This window comes from Benincasa hispida, chromosome 3 (assembly GCF_009727055.1).
Source record: "Benincasa hispida cultivar B227 chromosome 3, ASM972705v1, whole genome shotgun sequence".
Taxonomy (NCBI): Eukaryota; Viridiplantae; Streptophyta; class Magnoliopsida; order Cucurbitales; family Cucurbitaceae; genus Benincasa; species Benincasa hispida.
Window position 1 is genome coordinate 66093168 of NC_052351.1, and position 24938 is coordinate 66118105.

At 36.6% G+C, this 24938-nt stretch overlaps 1 protein-coding gene across 1 annotated transcript; it reads left to right on the top strand.

Annotated features, from left to right (window-relative positions):
- The first annotated feature begins 360 nt into the window (after window positions 1-360).
- LOC120073308 lies at window positions 361-23851 on the top strand. Its single transcript, XM_039026062.1, has 8 exons — window positions 361-938; window positions 1399-1767; window positions 1853-2112; window positions 5608-5749; window positions 5927-6298; window positions 6522-6653; window positions 20968-21096; window positions 21185-23851. Exons 1-8 carry the CDS (start codon window positions 816-818, stop codon window positions 23483-23485), a joined length of 3828 nt encoding a protein of 1275 aa, XP_038881990.1. The 5' UTR covers window positions 361-815; the 3' UTR covers window positions 23486-23851.
- Window positions 23852-24938: the final 1087 nt, after the last annotated feature.

The window sequence follows — 24938 nt, forward strand, 5'->3', positions numbered from 1 at the left end:
GACTCGAGTATTGAGCTTTTTAAATAAGTTGCCTAATTTTAGATTGGGAAAAATTATATGAGTTACTTGTATTTTTTCTTAAAAAAAAAGTACGCATAGAAATAGATACGTCAAATCACGTGTCGGATACGTATTTGAAAAATATTTGAAAGTATAGATACATCAAATCGCATGTCAAATACGTATCTGAGAAATATAAATATCGGTATCTGATAAGTGTATGATACTGATTCTTTGCATCTGTGTTTCATATGAATTAAATATGCAATTTTCGAAAGTTGAGGGAGAAAATTTATAATTTAACCCAAATATAAGTTAAAAACAAAGAAAATTGATGATTCGGTTAATTAATGATATAACAGTTCCTTTCTCCTCTCTCCACCCAGCCTCATTTTTCTTCTTCTTCTTCTTCTCCTCCTCCTCTCTATTTCTCTCTCTAGCGAGCAATATAAACGTAGCAGCCGAATCTCATCGTCATCAACCAGAAACCCCTACATCCATTTTCCCTCGTTTTGAATCTTCTATTTGATGACCCTTCAATTCCGTTTATATTATGCTATTTCAATCTAGTCCAATCGCATCCAATCCAATTCGATATAATCCATCGCCTCGTAGTCTCGATCAGATTTGCTTCTGGACGGAGTTATTTCGATCCGCCGACGATCTGATATTTTGTTCCAATTACCTATTGCGATTGTAATTCTTAGCTACTGTCCATTTTGGGCTTTTTTTTTTTGGCTGTCGATCAGATTGGGTAGATTTCGGGTTGTGAGGTAATGAAAGGATTGAGAAATGCAACTATGAGAACTTGAAAGATGCCTGGGTTAACACAAAAAAATGACCATTTAAATGGTGGGTCATCGGCTATATACTCGCTCTCGGCCAATGGATTTTGGTCCCAGCATCGCGACGATGTTAGCTACAATCAGCTCCAGAAGGTATTCATTTCTTTCGTTGCCAGAAGATGCAATTGGAGGTTTCCTTATTTGTTCTTATTTTGGGAGTAATTGCCAGTATTATAGATCACTTTCCTGTGCTGGATTTTTGTCACTTTCCTGCTATGTATTTTTGCCTGAATTGTAGTTCATAAAAGTCTGGATTTAAAACTGCCGCCAATATAGTCCACCGAAGGAGTATCTAGCATTTTAGATGTGTGAGTTTGCACTGTAGACCTCTCGGTTTTTTTAACCCAGAATAGGATTACTGATTTTTCAAATTTCCTTAACATGTTGCTCTATGAACAACAAATATTCTTTGTAGGGAAACTAAAGTAGCACATTGTTTCATTGTGACCTTAAATAATTAGTCGGAATAAGTATGATCTAATTCCAGCATTAGTTGGAACTAATGTGGTGAACTGACCATTAATTAATTAAGTTGTGTTTACTCTCAATGTAGTTTTGGAGTGACCTGCTTCCCCAAGCTAGACAAAAACTCCTGAGAATTGACAAGCAAACTCTCTTTGAGCAAGCTCGTAAGAATATGTACTGCTCTAGATGTAATGGTTTGCTGCTTGAAGGATTTTTGCAGATTGTCATATATGGGAAGTCTTTACAACAAGGAAAAACATGTGTGAATCATTCCTGCAACAGATTAGGGGTTTCAAAGAATCAAGCATGTGATGGATCATTATCTGTTAATGGGTTTCAAGATGAAATTCAAGATCCGTCCGTCCATCCTTGGGGTGGTTTGACCACAACACGTGACGGGGTGCTGACACTTTTGGATTGCTATTTGTGTTCGCATTCTTTCCTGGGTCTCCAAAATGTAAGAGTGCTTATTTTTGGTTCTTTGCTATTGGACACTCCATATTACCTCATCCTTTTAATGGCTAAGGTTTTCCTTAAAGCAGGTCTTTGATAGCGCGCGTGCTAGGGAGCGAGAACGAGAGTTGCTTTATCCAGATGCCTGTGGTGGGGGAGGTCGAGGTTGGATAAGTCAGGGAACAACAAGTTATGGTAGGGGACATGGAACTAGGGAAACATGTGCCTTGCACACTGCCAGGCTTTCTTGTGATACATTGGTTGATTTCTGGTCAGCATTAGGAGAAGAGACTCGACAATCTCTTCTAAGGATGAAAGAAGAAGATTTTATTGAGAGGCTAATGTACAGGTGTCTATCTGATGCTCATCCTTTTTTCATGCATTGCATTTAAATTAATGAAAGGAAAATGTGATAGTTGATGCTCCATGGAGATTTGATTGATAATATAATCTTTGGATATGAAGTAGCATGAACAAATTTTGAGCAACACTAACATGACAAATAGAAGCTCGACTTCTTATAAGAATAAATCTGTTTATTTCTATTTCAATTTTTATTATATATTTTTTCTTTTACTGATTTATTTTAATGCATTTGGAAGATATAAGCTAGTGTAGAATGCTGGCCCAGTGTGCGCGTGTAGGTGTATCCACTTTTCTGCTTGGAAACGTGATTTCTTTAAAAAAAAAAAATCTAGAATTACAGCTGTCTTGATTTATTGTATAGATATGGTTTTAGTTAAGGAACTTATAACTTAAGTAGATTGTAGTTTACAAGCCAAGAAAATTCCTCTGTAATTGCATTCTTTCTATGATTATATATACTTAAGATGGTATGTATGCCCCTTTTGGGTGTACAAATTTGTGCAATCTACAATCAGATTGGAATGAACAAATAGGGGACAGCTTCTAATCCTTTGGGATGAGTAGACAATAAATGTATTGGAAGTATTGGAAGGTGCATTTTCTCTTTCAATTATTGTGGTGTTGACTTATGGGAAGTATTGTGAAATATTTTTGAAGAGCTCATACTCTTTGGCTAAAAGTGGGATGAGTTGATAATAAAATGTATTGGAAGCAACGGAAGGTGCTTTTTCTCTTTCAATTATTGTAGGTCGATGTATGGGAAGTATTATGAACTATTTGTGGGGAGGTCATGCTCATTGGCCTAACATTAAAGAGGATTTTTTGGATTAAATTGTAGGATTTTCCGGTTTTTGTTGGCAGACCTCACGTTGTTTGGAGTGGATTTTGGTGTTGTTTGTTCTAAATGAGCCAAACACTCTTGGCACAAGATTACAGTGAGCAAGTATGACCCTCACTTTTTCGAATGGATTGTGGCTATGGTCTTGAAAGGCACATTTAGAAACTCTTGGAAGTATATCGCTTCTAGTGGTTCTTTATTCTCTAATTTTGTTTACAACTCTATTTGAGATGGTTGAAACACATATTTCCGGAAAGGCTGATGGTTGCATGATACTCCCATTTGTAACTCGTTTCCTCAATTGTACTTGCTTCCTCTCGTCTCTAGTCATTTCTTATTCAAGTAATTGCATATGCTTAACTTTGGTGTCTAACGTGCTTTGTCGGATAGGGAAGCCTTGGAGGCGTTGACTCACTTTGCTATTTTGGGAGCGGTCCATCTTCGTCTAGGTAATAGAGCTATATCTCGTTGGTTTTCTAGTCTCTCCAAAGGGTTTTCTTGTCCCTCTTTTCTCCTCCTATTCTACTACTTGTGGAAGATAAAATGTTTCCAAGAAGGTACTGCATGACAAGTCTTTTATGTGGGAGAGTCAACACCTTGGGCTACATTCAGAGAATTATTTTTTGATTAGGCGCAGTGAGGTACTTGTAGGGAAGCAGCTGAAGATTTGGGTCAAATCCTTGAGAGATGCAAGTTTTCTCATTGTTTGACGGGACTTTGGAGATGTTTGGTGTGAGTGTGGAATGAACGTCTTTGTCAAATCTTATTGAGGCTTTTACACCTAATGGTTGTGATGACAAATGGTGCTGGCTTTTAGAAAATGATGAGGTTTTCTCTGCAAGTTCCTCAGAAGAAAGTCGGCTTCAGCTGATTTGAGGACTTTTAACGGTTTTTATACACACATTTAGAGTGGTACCTATCCAGAAAATATTAAATATTTTTTCCTCTGGGAGCTCAGTTATTCCAGCATAAACACTCATGACATCCTACTTGTCTTACAGAAGAAATCTCCATGGATATACTTGTCTCCTAACTGCTGTCCTATTTGTATGAAGAATCTGGAATCACAAAGGATAAATCTATCTTATCAACTGCTGGTTTGCAAATGAATTTTGGATTATTCTTTCTAAATTCGGATGGAACATGAATATTGACTCGCCCTGGGAACATTTTCTCCCTTCTATCATGTGTATTAATGGGTCATCCGTTTAAAGAGGAGAAACAGACCCTTTGGTTATACTTCATGAGAGCCTTTTTTTGGAGCCTTTAGATGCAATGAAATTGCCGCATCTTCAACGATAAGAAACATGGGATTATAGTACATCCCTTTAAAGGGGAGAAAAAGACATTATTGAATCTATTTCTTTCCTGGCTTTATCTTGGTGGAAGTTAAATCAACCTTTCTGTAATAATAGTTTATCTACTTTCCTAGAGTATTGGACTCGCTTCATATAATTATCTGTTGATAGGTTGTTTTGTACACATTTCACCATATCAATGAAGTAGTTTTGCTTCCTTTTCTTATTTTTCTTATTTTTTTTTGTCTTTTCCTTTCTCTTTTTCTTCTTCTTATTATTTTTTTGTAGACCATTTAGCTAGAGAGGGGTGGATAATAGAATGGTTAGAGGGGTTGAGAGATCATGGAAACAGGTGTAGTTTCTTGCCAAGTTTAATACCTCTCTTTGGGTGTCTGCTTCCAGAGACTTTTGTAACTACCCTCAATCTTATTATTTGGGTTGGAGCATTTTTTTTTAATCTCGTTATGTTTTTTGTGATCTTTTTTTTTCCCCCATTGCAAGCTCAGTTCTATCCTTACAAAAAAAGAAAAAAAAAAAAGAAAAAAAGAAAAGAGAAAGAAAGAAAGAAAAACCCAACTTATTGTATATTATTTTGTCATTAAGGTGTTTCTAAAGCCTTGGTAAAAGTAGTAATGGGCTAAAGTACCGTCTTGTATTATATTGATATGAAATACATAAGTGATGTTTGGTCACTGGTTAGATTTCATGTTTTTCTTTGGACTTTGATTTCAAAGATCTTTTGTAACTATTCCGTAGGTACTATTTTGCAATTGCAGCCCCGTTCTTTAATAGGGTGTCCTTTTAGGGCTTGGTTTTTTGTATGCCTATGTATTCTTTCATTTATTATGAATTAAAGTTGTTGTTTTCATTAAAAAAATACACGTGTACTTTTATATTTTTTTTAAGAATGTAGCAAACTATTATTACTTTTCCAGACATTCTAGTCTTTACGTCTGTTCAGTGCATCACATGGAGCCATAAACCTTTTCTTTAAGAGACGTAAGCCTCTTTTGATTTAAAGAGGCCCAAGACTTGAGCCTAAAAATTTGAGCCTGATCTTGAAGTGTGCCTCAAGGTGTAAGCCTCAAAAGTCTCTTAAAAAATTGGTTGTATGTGTTATGTTTTTGCATAGTCTGCGAACACTTATCTGCACAAATTCAAATAGTACTTAGGATTGTTGTAGTTGATGAGTCCCTTCAGGAACATCGGATTGTTGTAGTTGATGAGGAGTATAGGAAACAAGCCTTGTTTATTCTAATAGTATTTATGTTTTCTTGTCTGCATTTTTCTTTCCTCGTAATTATTGTTCTTTTTTGCCTCTTACGTGTTGATTATCTCACAGGTTTGACAGCAAGAGGTTCTGTAGAGATTGCAGAAGAAATGTTATCCGTGAGTTCAAAGAACTAAAGGAGCTGAAGCGCATAAGGAGAGAGCCTTGCTGCACTAGTTGGTTTTGCGTTGCAGATATGGCCTTTAATTATGAGGTGCATCCTTGCACTTTTCTTCAACTTTAAGTGCTCTTCTACCATCATGATTATAAAGTAAACTTTACAATTAATATGAACTATAAATATAATGACTGCATAGATCAAGTAAGGTTTCTCTAGATTGTGTGCTTTTTGCAATCAGCATGAAAGAATTTATAATTGCCATTGTCTCAGGTATCGGATGACACAATCCAGGCTGATTGGCGTCAAACTTTTGCCGACTCTGTGGAGACATATCATTATTTTGAGTGGGCAGTTGGAACAGGAGAAGGAAAATCTGACATTCTAGAATTTGAAAATGTTGGCATGAATGGGAGTGTCAAAATAAATGGCCTAGATCTTGGTGGTTTGAGTTCATGTTTTATCACCCTCAGAGCTTGGAAATTGGATGGACGCTGCACTGAGCTCTCAGTGAAAGCGCATGCATTGAAAGGTCAACAATGTGTTCATCGCAGGCTTACAGTTGGTGATGGATTTGTTACAATCACGAGAGGGGAAAATATTAGGAGGTTTTTTGAGCATGCTGAAGAGGCTGAGGAGGAGGAGGTTGTTCTCTTTCTTGTAATTTTGTCTCTCTAGGATTTTACCTGCCGAAAACTTTTGTATATCATTCGTATTTGCAATAATGAATGGGTTTCTTGTTTCTGCTATGAAAGGAACTATCTGAAACATTATATATTTCATGAACTTGAAATTCTTGTAGGTGACAAATGGTTTCGTCTTCTAAATCTTGGCAATTCTAATTGCTTCACTGAATTGTGTCTTTTAGGAGGACGATTCGATTGATAAAGATGCAAATGATTTGGATGGAGATTGTTCTCGTCCTCAAAAGCATGCAAAGAGTCCTGAACTGGCTCGCGAGTTTCTTCTGGATGCTGCAACTGTCATCTTTAAAGAACAGGCATGTTATCTGCAATCTTCTTGGCGTGTGCTTTCTTGCCAATTGGCATTTGTGATATTATTCTCTCAAAGTCAAATCACATGTTAGAGTCTCTTGTTTTGAGAAATTTTATTAAGCAGCAGGGATATACTTAGCAGTTAGGCACATTGGTACAGAGAAACTTCTTTTTTTGGGAAAAGGAAAAAAAAATTCATGATGAAAAGAGACTAATGCTCAAGATACAAAAATATAGAAATAAGACGACACATCTTTTTACATCAAAGTGTAAGATCTACACAGAAAGTTGAACTAAACCAAATAAAACAAGAGAAGGCAAAACTTCAGGCGAATTCAAACCAAAAACCAAGAAAGCAATTAATCTTGAAAGACTCAAAGAAATCTTCCAAAGTGGAACTCCTCAAAGAAAACTATCACTGCAATTGAACAAAACAGCTGAGGAATATATTCTAAAAATAGCCAACCAAACTGGAAACCATTGACCTTAATCGAGCTGTCAAAAATCCACTGAAAGTGAAAAAAAGGTGAACAAACACCCACTGAAAGACTCACTGAAAGGCTTCAAAGTAAGCTTCAACCGGAAGAACTTCTGATGACAAAAAACTGAAGAAGATTAACATACCTTAAAATCATATCCCAAATCCTCGGTTAAATCCTAAATTACAAGTTAAATTACATCATCTATGGAATCAGGGGAAAAAATTTTATGCTACATTTTCAGATGCAATTCTTGGTTCAAATGTATATATACATATATATATATATATAATCTTTAAGTATCATTTAATGAGATGCAGAAAGGCGGTCTAATATCCAGCCAAGTTGGCTACATCTTCCAGTTAATTTCTCCCAAGACTTAATAGTGAAGATTATGTCAGTCCAAATAATTATGGTTTTACCCATTTAGGCTAGTGAGTAAGGATAAAGAGGTGGATGCTAGAAATGACACAATATAGGATAAGGGAAAATTGGAGAGAACTAGGGAGAAGAAAAATAGGAGGAGAAATTCTCAAAACATTTAAACATTTTGGATGTTTTTTTTTTTTTTGAAAGGAAACATAACTTTTTATTAATGAATAAAAAGAAAGTACAAGAGATGTGTACTTGAAAACAAGCGATACATAACAAAGAATCAGGAGGCGCACCCGGGCATCTCAACTAGGTTGACACCCCCTTAGCGTCCTCATCATATCCAAACCAAACTAAATCTAATAACAATGATAAGAATAATTCTTACAAAAAGACCAAAAACAAAAGAGGTGTTGAAAACACCCTTTGAAGAGCTTAATACAAGACAAGTGAAAGACAGGAACAAAAAGCTAAACTGCTAGACCACTCTTGGCTGGAGAGAAAAGACCCTTCACTTTATGTTTCTGTCACTCCGAATGGATGAAAGCTTGCCAATTTAGGCATATATCTTCGAGAGAGTGTGCTGCAAATATTTTAGAAAGAGAGCACCATTGTGAAGCGTTAAGTTTGGCAGCCTCAAAACGAACGAATCAAGGAGTTTCTTTGTCTTGAAAAACTCTTTGATTTCTTTCAAACCATAGTTCAACTAGCAAGGCTTTTACTGCATTGATCCATAACAGATTTGAAGATTTCTTGAGAACAGGACCAATAAGAATCTGCTGCACATTGCTTCTAAAAATGTTGTCGAATATCCAACATATATTGAAGCTTTTAAAGAGAAATCTCCAACAGTTTCTGGAATAAATACAATCAAAGAACAAGTGTTGTAGATCTTCCACTTCTGATTTGCACAAGGCACAATGATTGGGAGAAAGAAAATGGGAGGGCAGTTTTTGTTGCAAGACTGAAGAGCAGTTTAGGGCTCCAAAAAGCATGATCCATATTGTAATGTTTAAACATTTTGGATGTTGAAGTCTAGTTACTGCAGTTTACTAATAGGTTAATTAAATGGATTTACTAAAGGGATTTCTACTTGGCTAAAAGTCTCATCACTATTATAATAAAAAAGACAGAAACATTTGCACCAATATATATCCCTTGCGACATTGTTCACAACAGAATGAAAAAAAGTTGCAAACCCCTCGAAAAATTTGTGATTTCTTTCTAGCCAAAGGTTTCAAAAGAAGGCTTCCCCTATAGGTGCTTGTGGAAATCTCTTTTGTAAACACCTATAGGTGCTTGGGGTTTCCCCATATTTCATTTTATTCAATGTAGTGTCTCTTCTCTTAAAGGAAAAAAAAGGCTTTCACCTGGCACAACCAAAGGTTTGCTGCTCGTTGTGGAATGGGTGGCCTAGTAGGACTCCAGATAAGAGGTTGTAGATGGATGTAGGCAAGGCCGTGGTGGATTTGAAGTTGATGTGCATAAAGCCTTAGAAGCTATGGACTATGGAGCAATGGATGAATATGTGGACTTGAAACTCATAATCCTTTTGGCAAGTATGGAGGAGAGAGAATAGTAAGGGGCATTCCACTGAATCAAATCATGTGTGTCCCATGTGCTAGCTCCCATTGGAAGAACCTGACCTTCTCTTGAGAAGCTTTCCCAAATTGCCAAATATAGGGGAGATTGAGCCTTGATCTAAAAAATAAGCACATAAGGAACACACTGTGAAGCTATTGTCCAAAGCTAATTTCCCATTGTTTCTGTTTTGAGGATGAAAGGCTATCAGTATCGTCATCTTTCAGATTTCTGATGAGGTTGTGATTCTGTGACGGTACTGGTAGAGAATATGCTAGGAATATTAGTAGGATAGTACTATTATCATAGTAGTAAGGGTGTAATAGTAATTTGGTAGGGAGGTGGTTATGAAGTTTAGTAAAGAATAGAGGTAGTGGGGAATGAGGTAGGTAGGTATTTTGTGAGTGAATTAGGGGTTGCGAGAGATATCAAGAGGGAGGGTGCAAGAACCTTGAATTACTTGTTTATATTGTAATTTTTCTATATTGCAATATAGTTATTTTAGTGTTTTTGTATATTTTCTTGTTAGGAGGTACCTAACTAATTTCAAGAGAGAGGAATCCATAACTCGTTTACATTTGAATGTCTAGAAATATTTGGCTTGTTGTATTTGATTTGTTATTAGATTTATATGTGGATATATGTTACGGTTATTAAAATATCTTTGGTATACTATATCAGACAACACTCTAGAGTTTGCTTTTTTTTTAAAAGGAAACGGAGCTTTCATTAATATAATTAAAAGCGACTAATGCTCAGGATACAAATACCCTTAAAAGGGGGGAATGACAAAATAAACTAAGAATAGATGAATGATAGTTCAATTTTTGGATGAATGATCATTACACTTCCATGGAACTAGTGAAAGAACTGCAGCTCTTGGATGAAGACAACCAAAAAGTCTTTGTGAAAGAGGAAATACCTTAAAAGCTTTAACTTAATGCTTCACTCCTCTAGCATAGTGGTGCAACCTTGAACTAATAGAATTTTAATAAAGGAGGAGAATAAGCTTCATCTTCATGCACAATGTTGAAAACTGAACCAATCTTGAAACAGGGTTTACTTGGAGAATAAAAGTGAGATTCGAATTTATAGCTGCCATTCAAGAACTTAGTGGAAAAACAACAACACTTGAAAGAAGACAACTGAAAGTCTACTATTATTGGATGAGAAACACCTTAAAACTTTGAAATTAATGCTTTGCTCCTCAAGCAAATTAATACATCCTTGATCAAAGAGAATTTATTTAATTAACGAGGAGAACAGAAGTTTCTTCTTCATGCACAAAGTTAAAAATCAAACCAACTTGAAACTTGGACTCCCTGGAGAAGAATAGCCTGCCTTAATACTTCATAAAGGCAACCTCAAAAAAGGAGGCCAGCCTTAATTAAACCAATAGAAAGAAGCCTCAGTTAAACCAAAAGATATTTTGGAGGAGTCATGTACACATCTATTATTAGCTGATCCACATCTGGCAGACAATCCACATCTTTTGCCTTCTTGTTCAAACTTCATTCAATCAATCATTAAAGTTCTAGGTTTAAATATTACTTCTCTAAAAGGAGTTTATAGCCGTCCACCTCCTAAAGACACTCCTTCTGGTTAAGATTTTGATGGAGATTCGGATGTTAGTTTAAGCAGTGAGGATATTTTGGATTCTCTAGCACAAGATGATTTTGTTGAGGATACTCCAGAGGTTTGCTTGGCAGATGGTTTTGATACTTTGTTTGAGAAGGGTGAAAATATTCAAGCAAAATTGTTTCCTAAAATTCCTGCCAAGTTCTCCGATTTGATTGAAAAATGTGGTTTTCAGATGGAATCAATTCCTCCGCATTCTCCTTTAGTTAACTCGTAGCTTTGTGGTTTTGTCCAGGAATTGAATTTTTTTTTTTTTGAGGTTTTCTCGTGTTTATGAGCCTAAGCCTTATTGTTTTGTTTGAAGTTGCGTTTTTCTCCTAGTAGTTGTATTCTTGGAAGCGAAGTTTAGAAGTTGGTATATCAGACTTGGGGAATAATAAGTCTCCTGGACCAGATGACTATACTTGCGAGTTCTTTAAAAAGCATTGGAACATCCTTAAAGACGACATTAAAAGAGTGTTCCAAGATTATTTTGAGAAGTCTATTATCAACGCTAATCTCTACGAGACTTATATTTGTTTGATTGCTAAAATGATTGATGCCAGGAGAGTTGGATACTATAGGCAGATAAGCCTTACCACTTGCTTATACAAAGTTATTGCTAGGGTTCTATCTGAACGTCTGAAGAAAGTCTTCCCGCATACGATCTCCAAGAATCAATTTGCTTTTGTGGAGGGTAGACAAATCATTGATGCCTCTTTGATAGCAAATGAACTGATTGGCCTCTACTCCAACACTAATAGAAGAGGATTGGTGATTAGACTTGATATTGAAAAGGCCTTCGATATGGTTGATTGGGAATTTTTGGATGAGATTATGAATGTCAAAGGATTTGGTTCTGTATGGAGATGGATTATGGGCTGCCTATCAACTGCAAACTTTTCCATTATCGTCAATGGAAAGCCTAGGGACAAAATTAAAGCTACTCGTGGCCTTAGATAGGGGATCCCCTTTCTCCATTCTTATTCATGTTAGTGGTTGACTGTTTGAGTTGTATGCTTACAAAAGGGTTAGACAATGGTCATATTGAAGGTTTTATTGTCAGGAACTCTTGCCTACAAATTAGTCATTTGCAGTTTACTGATGATACCATCTTATTCTCTTCATTGGACAAGGAGAAGCTTGCCAATCTGTTTGAGATTGTTCGGTCATTTGAATAGATTTCTGGTCATCGTATAAACCATGCCAAATTTGAATTCTTAGGCGTTAATATTGAGGAGGGAACTGTTAATTCTTTGGCATCATCTTTTGGTTGCAAGGTTGGCATTTGGCCCTCGACATACCTTGGCTTACCCCTTAATAACAAATCTTTCTCTATTCCATCTTGGGAACCTATCATTGAAAAGATTGCGAGGCACCTTAATTGTTGGCATGGTAAATATATCTCCAAAGGTGTTTGTCTCACTCTTATACAAGCCAGTCTTAGTAACCTACCTACTTATGACCTTTCTCTTTTCAAAATCCCCTCCAAGGTTTCGGAACAGATTGATAAGATGTACAGGAATTTCCTTTGGAATGGGCACGAAGATAAGAGAGGTGTTCACTCAATTAATTGGCAAAAGTTACAGCTCCCCACTATTGAAGGAGGCCTTGGTTTGATTGAATTGAAAAAGAGATACACATGAGTCTTTTAGCCAAGTGGATTTGGAGATATCACATTGAGGAAGATGCCCTTTGGAGAATCCTAATTCATGCTAAATATGGCCTTTCTCTCCAACCACAAAGCAGTCGGTTTCGATTGGCTAAAAGTCCATGGAAGTACATTGCTAGGCAGATTGATCTCATTCACAAAAATATAAATCACATTGTTGGCAATGGTGAATGTACATCTTTTTGGAATGTCACTTGGGTTTGCTCCACACCACTCAAGGATGCCTTTCCTAGACTTCATGCTCTCTCAATGAAAAAAGAGGCTACCATAGCCCAATGCTGGAACAATAGCTATGGAGCGTGGGACCTTGGTCTTAGAAGAAACCTCATTGATAGTGAGATTATTGAATGGTCGGTCTTATCCACTCTTCTTGTGCTGCCCAACAGCCATACAATAAAGGATTCTTGGAGATGGATCCTTGATATATTTGGCAAGTTCACCAAAAAATCTCTCTCGATTCATCTTGCATCAAATGGTAATGATATGAACGTTGCCCTTTATAAAAATATTTGGAAAGGACCTATCCCAAAAAAAGTCCGATTCTTTTTATGGGAAGTCAGCAATGGAAGCATCAATACAGCCGACGTTGACTGATTCCTTTTCTGGTGTCGTTTAATTCCTAAAAAGAGCCACAAATCAAAAGTAATTTATAATACTGAACTACTTCTATTACTACAAAGATGAAGCAATAGTGTTAAGTCCGAATCGATCGCAGGGAAGCGTGAATGATTTGTTTCGTTAAGCTAATTTCCTAGCTAGAGCGGTAAATGGGGGTTTTTGGTGTGGATAGAGATAAACTTGCAAGAAAGTAAAATAAAGTTGGTAAATGTACTCAAGGATCGGGGATTCTTGCTCTTGAAAGTAATTGGGTTCCTATGTAATTTCTTATCATCGGACTAATTTTATTAACTCATATCGATCATGCTTTACACAACAATATGCTTGACTCGCTGTAACTATCCTCTACAAAGGTGGACAACTAGCTGAGACCGAATCATGCAAGTGACCTAAGTATAATTAGAACTTTTAACGAAGCTCCAATTAACTAAATGTAATCAATCCTATGGAATCCTTAGCAGATGTGAAGAATCAATTACATTTGCGTTAAGCCCTAGGTTTCCATTGTGTGGTTAATTAATCGGACCCGACCTAATTAACCTAAGTTCTTTGAATCAAACCAAATCATGCATTTTAAGATTCAAGACTAGACTATAAACCCTCATGTGAGATTCACTATTTGTTTCTTAGTGACTTAAGCTAGACGAAGAGTCCAGACATCACGCAAGCCTAAAATCTTTAGCATTCAACATAGATTCAAAGGAAAGAGTGTCAATCGAACCAATAAACATACATCAAGAGTTCAAACGGATTCAAAATGCATAAATCAAAACATGGAATTCATTCAAAGAATCCTCAAAGTCATTACATTGGTTATCTCCCAAGCACAAGAAAAACTTACCTCAACATCTTCATAGACAAAGGATGAGGAGGAAAAGGGTTCAAACCCATGAAATACAACCCAAAACAAAAGTAAAAACTAACCCTAAGATGTTATAAATATGAAGGGAGATGAAATTAAAGTCTCTCCTCGGCCTCCATGGAATTTAGTATAAAAAACCCTAAAAAGATGAAGAAATGCATTTATAGATGTGAGGGAGCGCAATTGTGCTATAGCAAAGTGCAACTGTGCTTTGGCCTTTCTGGCCACAGGCCAAAGCGCGCATGAGGCTCTCATTGTGCGTCAATATCTGGAGCACCGCGGGACTCCAGGGTAGCGCTGTGGCGCTTCTTTGTTTTTCTGCTCTCAGCCTTTGAGCGCCGAGTGTAGCGCATAGCAAGCGCCGCTCCGCTTGGGTGCGGGGGTAATTTCGTGTCTACTCCTAATTTGATGTGTTCTTTGCCACCATAGCTGTGAAACCATTATGCACATGGTAGTATATTGTGATTTTGCTGGCGATTTTTGGGAAAAATCCTTGCATCAATTATCCTATGGTGTTTTCCAACAACCCAACCACTCTCTTGAATGACGCTCATTGGTCATCCTTTCAAGAATGAGAAAGCAACTCTATGGACCTCCATCATCAAAGCCTTCTTTTGGCTTGTTTGGAATGAACGTAACCATTGCATATTCGAAGTAAAAATGAATGATTTTCCACAATTCTTTGATCACCTTTTGTGTACATCTTTAACTTAGTGTAAATTCACTCATTTCTTTTGTGATTACGACCTTACATCTCTTGTTACACATTGGAATAGCATCATGTAACTCTTCAGGGCATCTTTTGCCCTTTTGTAATTTCATTCTATCAATAAAATTATGATCCATGTTTCTCATCCAAAAAAAAAAAAAAAATAAAAAAATTAAGAAGCTGGTTTGTTTTGTGGTTTAATTCTCACACTTCCGGCCTTATTGGTCTTCTCACCTCATCGGCTCATTGGACTGCTATCGACTTTGGCCTTTTAGTTTATGCACTCTCTAGTATTGCTTTCATTTTTGGAGCTGGTTTGTTAAGTTTTAGGAGATTGCTTTTTGACGTATTCTCGTTAGTCCTTTTTTCCTCTTTTTTTTTTTCCTGCAAGTTCTCTATTCTTTTGAAGATTATTGTGTCTTTGAGCATTAGTCTCTTTTCATTTTATCAACGAAAAGTTACGTTTCCTTTTCAAAAAGAAAAAAAACCAATAGAAAGAAGTCGTGCAAAGGGTCAAACCTTAATTATACCAATAAGAAGCCATGGAGTTTAATTAATTTTATATTTTAGTATGTCAAGTTGAAAGTTTAGTGTTCGATATTTATAAAGAAATTATTGTCAAACATAAGTGTGAATTGAGATATTGTTCATTTGAGTTCAAACTATTTTGAATATGGTTTTCCCAAATGAGATATTGTACATTTGATCATGTGGTTTTCCCAAATGACCCTCTCATCCTTTTTGACATGCTCCTTATTGGCCACTCATTTAAGAATGAGAAAGCTATTATGTGGACCTTCATCATCAAAGCCTACTTTTGGCTCATATGGAATGAGTGGAATCATCGTATGTATATTTGAAGATAAAGAATCAGATTTCTTACCTTTTTTTATCACCTTTTGTATACATCTCTCTCATAGTGTAAATTCACTTCTTTTTGTGATTACAATCTCACATTTCTTAATCTCAATGAAATAGCATCATGTAATTTCAGAGCACTCGTTGCTCTTTTGAAATTATGATGGTTTGTTTCTCATAAAAAAATCCGAATTATCTTGTTATAAATTTATTATATAAATATCAATTACTTGAAGATTGAAGCACAATCATTGTAGTTTGGTTACATGTGTGGGTTCAATATTTATTTGAACACTCTTTAACACTTGACACGTGCACCACAGTCATTTTATAAATTGAATTTGACTTTGACACTTCTTTTTCCATTTTTTTTTTCTAACATGTGAGGTGATAGAATCGAATCTCTCCCCAAAGTCTATAATACTATTTCAGTTGTGCTATGCTCATATTTGCTACTTTGACACTTGTTTGAGAAAAAATAGATGAAAGAATACACGGGCCTACAAAAGGAAGCCAATCTACACAAAAGGACTTCAGTGAAGCAAAATTAGACTAAGTATAATTTATAAGAAACATTTCATTGATGAATGAAATATCCATAGAGGTAGTACATGAGAGACCAATAGATAGATACAAAGAAGCTAAAGAAGGAAAGAACAAAACAACCCAGGATATTACAAATGATGAAGAGACAAAGAAATGAAGCCATAAACATATTGGCCAATACAAAAAAAGTGGAAGAACCCAAAACCTCTTGGGATACAAAAACATGAGAGATCAATAGTGTAAGACTAAGAGTATAATTACGAAAAGGCTTCAACACCGAAGTCTAAAGAGAAATGTAGAATCTAACAAGTGACCAAACATCATCCAACGATCTCTCCCAAACCCTTAACGATTCTATCATTTCTCTTGACATAAAAACCTTGCAAAATACTACACACTCTAGCTTGCCACAAAAAAAAAAAAAAAAAAAAAGGAAAAACAAAAGAAAAGAAAAGAAAAAAAAGAGAAAAAAAGAAAAAGAAAAAACCCTTTCTCGCATAAATATGAAAGGAGAAAGAGATCCTTAATTGTCCTGCAGCTGAAAGATGGTAAAACAAAATTCGAACACCTCAAAGAAGTGAATCCAAACAACACACGTCCAAAAAATATGATCAAGGTCCTTCGATGCTCTTCTGCGTTGAATACAACAATAGGTCTGGCCACCATGAACCTTCTAGCCAAGATTCGACCAAAGGTGTTAGCTCCTCCATGCAAGACTGCCAACCAAAGAACTTGACGTTCTTGGATGTCTTAATCTTCCACTAAAAAAAGAACGAAAATGCTCGAGGAGGAGAAGATGGGGACTAACCAAACACAAAAAGAAAGAATTTCAAAAAAGAAAACTTTTGGATGGATTGAGACTTCAAAAGTGAACATCCCTCCTTTCGGGGCTAAGAAGTTTGCTAACAAAGGTAACAAAGCTAGAATGTTTGACGTTTCCATATTGGTCTACGGACGATTAAAACATGGAGAAGATGGCAATTTCACAAAGTGAGAAAGAATTGAAGCAACCGAATGATACTGATGTAACCAGAGATATAAGGAGCAGAGGGGTTATCAACAAACTGCTTATCCTCCCAAGAGTAAGTATCCCTCCCATCACCCACCACATTCTAAACAAATTGGGAAAAGAAATGAAGTTTATCTGAAATATTTTTCCACGGGTGTCTAGTATGCTGTTAACCATCGTCTATTCAAAAGGAAGAGGATCATGCTTGCCAAAAGTTTGTGGCATAGGGTGTTAGAATCATGATGAAATCGCCAAAACCATGTAGCCAAAAGGTCTTTTCCCTTGGGTCTCTAGATTTGTGCTGCGTTCCAAAGACTTCACATCACTTGGGTTAGGAGGGATCCTCGTTTTTGGACCCATCCTTCTTAGGGCTTTCCTTCTAGTTATTCTTTTTCATCCTTTGAGTACCCCACCGACTCCATTTGACATCCCATTTTTCCTTCATTCAGAAGGTCAAAATTCCTAAAATGGTTAAGTTCTTTGTCTGGCCTGTCCGACATGAGAGAGTTAATACTTGAGACTGCATGCAAAGACATTTTTGCTTTTTTGAGGCCTTAGTGGTTTCCCTTTGTGAGGACCGGTGGAAGATCTGAACCATATGATTTGGAGATCCGGTTAGTCCTTTCAATTTAGTCCCCTTCTTGGGGTTTTTGGAGTTTCTTTGGCATGGAAGGAGGACTGTGTAGGGCTATGATGGAGGAGATTTGACTTTAGGGAGTGGGACAACTTTCTATGGCAGGCTTGATTCTTAGCAGTTGTTTGGGGGATTTGGCTCGAGAGAAATAATAGAGCTTTGAAGGGAATGAGAGTTTTGTAGAGAAGGTGTGGGATGTCAATAGGTTTAATGGCTCAGTTTGGGCCTTGGTGGCTTAGATCTTTTGTAATTAGCGATTAGGAAAAGGATTTATTCTCTTGGATTGGAGCCCTTTGTTATAGTTCTTTGGGCTCCTTTCTTGGTTTTATTTGGTTTATTTTATTTTAATGCCTTGTAATTTGTTCATATAGATCGGTATCTCATCAAGAGGTAAACAAATCTTTTGCATCAATTGATATTGATACTATAGTTAGCAATGCATATCTTCTTAAAATATATAAACTAGCTTTAAAAGATTGGGCTGGATGTAATTAGGTTAGTCCATTTGTAGAACAGAGTGCAATTACATGGTCACAAAGTATCCCTTTATCCATCTACAAGAATTAGGAAATGAGTATTGCCATGGAGGTAATTCAGTTGCTCTCTGTTTTAAAGTAATGTCACGGAGGTAAATTTTCAAAGTATATTCTCTAAACCATTATGGGTAGAATTTATGGCTTCCTCAAGGGAATCTGGATCCATTGAGGAGCTTTAATTTGTATATGCAGAAATTTCCCAAATGATTTCTATTCTAAGATTTTATTTTGTGGTTGAGAATGATTTATTTGAGTATTAGTCTCTTTTCATTAGATTAAAGAAAGTTGTTTCTTGTTCAAAACTTAAACATAAGGGTTGGGGCCAGGAAAGCTAGGGTAACCAATGGTCATAGAGATGGATGAAGTTGGGATCCAACAGCTATATGTTTTCAGGTGGAAGGATGTGGGACCCCATTGAAAATTTTGTGTTTCTCATTGAGTTTGGAAATCTTTGTCAGGAGGCCTTATTGTAATGAATTTTGTGGGAAGATAGTATGTTACTTTGTTTCTTAAGTAACTTCGTTATGTAATTTGATTTGGATTTGGGTTGATTAGTTCCGTTAGTTTGTTACTTAAGTTTTTAAGGCTTAACTGGTTATTTTCATTTCTTGTAAGGTAACATTATTCATAAAAAGGGTTCTCAATTTGGGAAGGTTTCTCTCTTGTTCTAGATGGACAATTGGGTTGTTAATGACCATTAACGTCATTCATTTAAATCTACTGATTCACCTTGGCTCAGTGCGATATCTCATCTTCCTTTTTCCGTAGATCCTTGATTCTGAATGAAAGTCCTGAATGATGTTCAACTTAAGTTTATTTAATATCAGATTACATTTTCTTTATTTTGAGTAAAAAAATGGCTTCCTTCCAGCCTTCATCCAGCTCCCCTCCACTTCATCTTTTTTCTTTGAATTTATTCATTGATCCTTATTTCGATTCAGACCCACATGTAGGTTTCATAGCAGTTGTCCATCGGAATATTCCACCATTTTCACCTGCAAATTTTCTACCGGAAAAAGTACCAGAAACAGCCCTTCAGACCCCAAAAACATCCCTGCCGCCGTCCACGGTTGTGCTTCCACTTTGTGTTACCCTTTGGATAATAGCAAGCAATTGATTGAATTGGATATTATCCCTCACCCAACTGAATCATGTAATAACCCAGCGGGTAAAACCATCCCATCCCGCCTTTTAACTAACTTTTCTGAGCCTCTGCCATCAGCCATGGTCCCATCAGAGCCATCCCTTCAGAACCTTGAATCTCCCCAGTCATGTCTCTATATTTTCTTCTCAAAAAGCTACAAAACAGTCTCCAACTTTTTCTCCTTTACTACCTATTAATCCTCCCTCTTTAGATGACACATCCCATCTTTCCCAACCATAGACAGCCCAACATCCCCATCCATCGGTCCCATCAGACCCTTCTTCTCTCAGACAAACAAAATCACACACACGCAACCAAATCCCCCATTTCCTTCATCCATTTCGGCCACCATCACTCCTCTTCCTCTTCTTCTCCATTAAATCAAACTGAGCTTGAAGTTAACCATGCAACATCTTTTCCTCCAAAAACCATTTTTGCCTAGGTGTTAAACACTCACCTAATATTGTAGCTTTGCCATTGGATGCCGATACCAGTCTTTACCTGTCTAGCCTTTTACCGACCCCTCTTGACTATCCTAATCCTTATTTCTTTGATGAGCCTCTTAATGCACATTGGTATGACTTCAATCCCCCAGCAAATGGATGAACTGTTCAATTCGGGGACTCACATACTTACTTTGGCTCCATGGTTTAGAGAAGATGGCCTTGGTATTATGGCTATTCCCACTAGGATAAAGAAAGCCAAGCAGTCTTCGAAACAAAAGAAAAAAAGAAAAGCATCGGAGAGATTTGGAATTTGGAGTGCTCAATCTCATATGAGAAAAAAGCAACATCCATCCTTAGAGAGGGATCTTTGTTCGCTTGATACTAGCTATTCGATCCTTCTTTGGTGGCTCAATGCGTTGCTTTGGCTCGATGATCGGTCGTTTATTGGATGTGCTAAGGTTTGTGGTTTTTGTATGGGTAACCCAACTTGATAGGGGAAAATGAGATTTGCCTTGCCTTTTGAAAATGAGGGTTTTTTTTACCCTTTGCTGATGTCAACACCAGGTGAAATTGCCAAAACAAAACCCTCGCTTGCACGTGGAATGACCCAATCTCGCTGTTCGTGCTCTCGCTTTCCACTATCTTGCTCTCCTCTCATGATCTTGCTCTCTCACGAGATTTGGGCACGATCTTGTTTGCCGAACAAGGATCTCGAGTCCAGAGAAGAAGAGGAAGAACAAAGAATGAGCACTTGCTGGAGAAGAAGAGGAAGAACAAAGAAGAAGAAGTTGATGTTTCATTTGGTTCTCTCCTTTTATGGTTTTCTTGCGACGACAATCCATTTTCCATCTTTTTATTTTTATTACCTTTTTATCATCCCCTTCCCATCTAGTTTATTGTAATCTTCGTTTGTCGGGGCCACCATGTTGTTTCAACCTGTAATTGGGTTTTTGTTGATCTATGTTGTAATCTTTGGATATATCATTTATCAATGGATGGATTCTTATATATGAAAAAATGTTTTGCTTGTTGGATTAGCTCATACACTTAATCTGAATGAAACTTCAAAGTCGTAGTGTCTTCTGTTATTCACCACTTTCCAATTAATCAAGGGAATTTTCTAATGTGATCTCTTCTTCTAGCTTCTTTGACTGGAAATTCGATACTGGTATTGATCTAAGTTTTGTCTAGGAATTATAGATTGCTTTTATTCTTATGCCTTGTTGTCTTTTCCAGGTTGAAAAAGCCTTCAGAGAAGGAACGGCACGCCAAAATGCACATAGCATCTTTGTGTGTCTTTCTCTAAAATTACTGGAAGAACGAGTTCACATAGCATGCAAAGAAATCATTACTCTGGAAAAGCAGGTTTCCTTGCGGGCTATATAAACTCAGAAGTTTATTTACAAGAATTAAGATCTCTATTTACTGTTAATCTTTGAGAAATTTGCTGCAGATGAAACTTCTTGAAGAAGAAGAGAAGGAAAAGCGTGAAGAACAAGAACGCAAAGAGCGGAAAAGGACAAAAGAAAGAGAGAAGAAGCTCCGGAGAAAAGAAAGATTAAAAGGAAAGGATAAAGATAAGTTAAGTTCTGAATCAGCTGAAGCATGTGCTCCTTCTGATGTCTTGGAGGATTTGTCCCCATGCGTTTTGGAGCCAGAGTCCAATACAGTTAGTGAAGTATGTGACGCCAGCGTGCCTGAATCTTCTGATATTCTGGATGAAATGTTTTTAAATGAATCCATCATTTCAGAAGGGCAAAATTCGTATGATGATAGCTTTGATGGGAAACTTACCGAGGGAAATGATGGAAATGAGTCTTTCACTAGTGATCAATTTAAAGTTTCTCGCTGGAGATTAAAATTTCCAAAGGAAGTTCAAGATCATCCTTTCAAGTGGTCTGAGAGGCGCCGATTTATGGTTGTTTCAGAAAATGGGGTGATTAACAAATCTGAGCAAAGATGTTATGTGGATAGTTTGGAAAATCCTTCCAGGAGTATAAATGGATCAAACAGGAAATTAAGAACAAATTCATTAAAGGCCTATGGTCGACATGTCTCTAAGTTTAATGAAAAGTTGCACTCTTCCAACAATCGGGTATCTTATGATTACCGTTCCTGCATCTGTAACCAAACTAATGAATTTAACAACAAAAAGGCAGAGCCGTTTGTTTCTTCTGTTAGAGTTAACCGAGATGTCAAATCTTTGAGCAAGTCGGAATCTTCATTTGATATGTCCAAGCAAAGTTATCGTTCTAACAAGTACAGTTATGGAGATCATTCTCGTGATAACGGAAGACTGAGAAACAAAGCTGCCATATTAAACAATTCTCCTTGTAAAGATTTTGTTTATTCAAAGAAAGTTTGGGAGCCCATGGAATCACAGAAGAAATATCCTAGAAGTAACTCAGACTCAAATGTTGCATCGAAGTCTTCAACTTTCAAGTGTGGTGCGGAACCTGATTATGACGTTATGAAGTCGAGGCATGAACTTTCCAGCGGCGAAGTTAGTGTAACTTCTGGTACAGTTGATCAAGAGGAGATTAATTCCACTGAATCAACTTCTGGTATTGAATCAGATGAAGTCTTCCAAAATGGACTTTCTAACGAATCGAAGGATCATAAAAACATAGAAGACGACGCATGTGAAGAGGAGGTAACACAGTGTTCTGCAAATTCAACCATGGACATGACATTGGCATCCAGTGGGACCTGTAACCAAGTAGGAACTAGCTCTTTAAATTCTGATAACTGCTCATCATGCCCGAGTGAAGGAGACTGTAATACTATCTGCTCGAACCATGGAAATGTAGAATCCTCCTCCACATCAGACTCAGAATATGCTAGCCATCAATCAGAAGGAAAAGAATCTTCAGCATCCATTCAGAATGGCTTCTCTGAGAATCATGAGATAAGGATAGATAAAGTAATTGGAGGTGATGCCATGGGGAGCAAGAACCATTCTGGTCTTTCTCAAGATAACGAGGGTTGTAAAGTTCAAGGGAATGCACCCAAAAATGTTCCTCAGAACTTCGAAGCAGGATTCTCGGCTGTTAGTCTGGATTCCCCATGTCAAATGACTCTTCCTTCGATTCAGAACCAAAATATTCACTTTCCAGTGTTTCAGGTTCCTCCATCAATGAGTTATTACCATCAAAACTCAGTTTCATGGCCAGCAACTGCCCATGCCCATGCAAATGGAATAATGCCTTTCTCCTATTCAAATCACTGTCTATATGCCAATCCTCTTGGGTATGGTTTGAACGGTAACCCACGCTTCTGCATGCAATATGGGCATTTGCATCAGCTTTCTAATCCTGTCTTCAATCCTACCCCGGTTCCTATTTATCACCCGGCTTCGAAAGCCAGCAATGGTACGTATGCCGAAGATAGAAATCAGGTCACCAAATCAGGTGCAATGGCAGAAAGCTCTGTAGCGAATTCAGATGTTACTGGTACCGCTGGACATCCATATGCACTCAGTTCACCACCAGGCAGTAAGCAAAATGATACTTCTTCCAAGTTGCAAAAGGATAGCTCAAGCTTTTCATTGTTTCATTTTGGAGGGCCTGTTGCATTTTCAACAGGAGGTAAATTAAATCTCACGCCTTCTAAAGAAGACGATGTTGGGGATTTTTCAAGAAATAATGAGGTGGAAGTTGTTGACAATGGTCATGCTTTCAATAAGAAGGAAACTGCCATTGAAGAATACAACTTGTTTGCAGCAAGCAATGGCATGAGGTTCTCATTCTTCTGAATGAGAACAAGAAGATATGAGGGGGCTGTTTTCGATTTACTAGCCCCTATCTTCACATATATTTTTTTTTAAATGAAATTTTACAGTACTTGCTACATAATAAGTTTTCTTGAAATCTCAATTTTACTTATAAGTTTTTCGGTAGTTGATTGCTTCTCAAAATTTGTCTCATTATTTTTCCAGATGTAGAGAACACAAAAACAAAAGGAAAGAAAAAAAGGAAAAAAAAAAAAAAAAAGAGGAAAGAAAAAGAAGGAAAAGAAAGAGTGCTATGTGTTTGAAGGTTTCCGAAACGAGTTCTGAGTTTTTTCTATCGACAAAAAATATGTTGATATGAAAATTTTGCTGCCTATTATTTGCTTGAAATTGTCATGCATCTTGAACATTTTTCTTGAAGTTTTGAGCTATTATCTGATTCGTTTTTGTAGTTTTGACTTGGAATTGGTGTGCATACATATATTGATGTTGTCAGACCTTTCAAACATTTTGACTCTTATTGTTTGGCTTTCCAAGTATTCCGATTGGGGAAAGAAGCTCATGGCATATCAGTATGTACATTTGTAGGGAAGTGTTTTCCTTCTTTAGTACTTCCTATTGCCTTGGTTGAAAGCTTATGGTGTTCATATGCAATTTGTTTATTGGATTTCCAATACACATCAACAATCTGGGGGGACCATTTCAACAAGGTATAACTTTGACATGATTGTTTCTATTTGTATATTGCTTCAATCTCACTTTTTCAAATCTGGTTTTTCTTTTTCTTTTTGTTTCATACGATTGTCCCATTTTAGAAGGTTCAAGGGAATTTAGATTTTTTCATATGCATAACCAATTTGATCTACTTTTTGTGAAATTTCTTTTTTTGCCCTTTTATGTCACCAGTATTATCGAAATGAAGTATGTGCATGTAAGTTGGGGTTTGACTCTTCTATTTTCTCTCGCTCTTGCACTTTGGTTTTTGCTGTTATTGTCTTGAATTTTGGTTCTTCCATTTTTCACTCTTTATTTCTCTCGCTCTCGCTTTCTTGAATTTAGGTTTTTTCTCCTATTTTCTATTCACTTTCTCTTGCCCTTTGCTTAACATGCATGTATGATGAGGTGGTTTGGCTTTGTATTTTCTTTATAAAAAATTACACAAATTTTTTAATGGTAAAAGAAAAAAAAGATTCTTTCATCTTTCATATTCAGCTTAACTAACAAAATATTTACCGTAAAAAAAATCTTTTAATAAAATCGTGAGAACATTGTTTGAAAATACACACCGAAATAGGTTTTATCTGGAAATATTGATTAAAAAATTTGGGAATAAGAAAACCATCAAAACATGAATTGAAAATGAGATCATTTAATATAACAATTTTATATGCAATAATATATTATATATTAGGTAATTATTTTAAATGGTAAAACTGTTGAAAATATTTTCAACTGTAACAATATACCACTACCTATC

Coding starts and splice junctions, on each gene's coding strand:
- LOC120073308 (XM_039026062.1), top strand. CDS start 816: ATGCCTGGGTTAACACAAAAAAATGACCATTTAAATGGTGGGTCATCG. Junction 939..1,398: donor GCTACAATCAGCTCCAGAAG/GTATTCATTTCT, acceptor CTCTCAATGTAG/TTTTGGAGTGACCTGCTTCC. Junction 1,768..1,852: donor CTTTCCTGGGTCTCCAAAAT/GTAAGAGTGCTT, acceptor TCCTTAAAGCAG/GTCTTTGATAGCGCGCGTGC.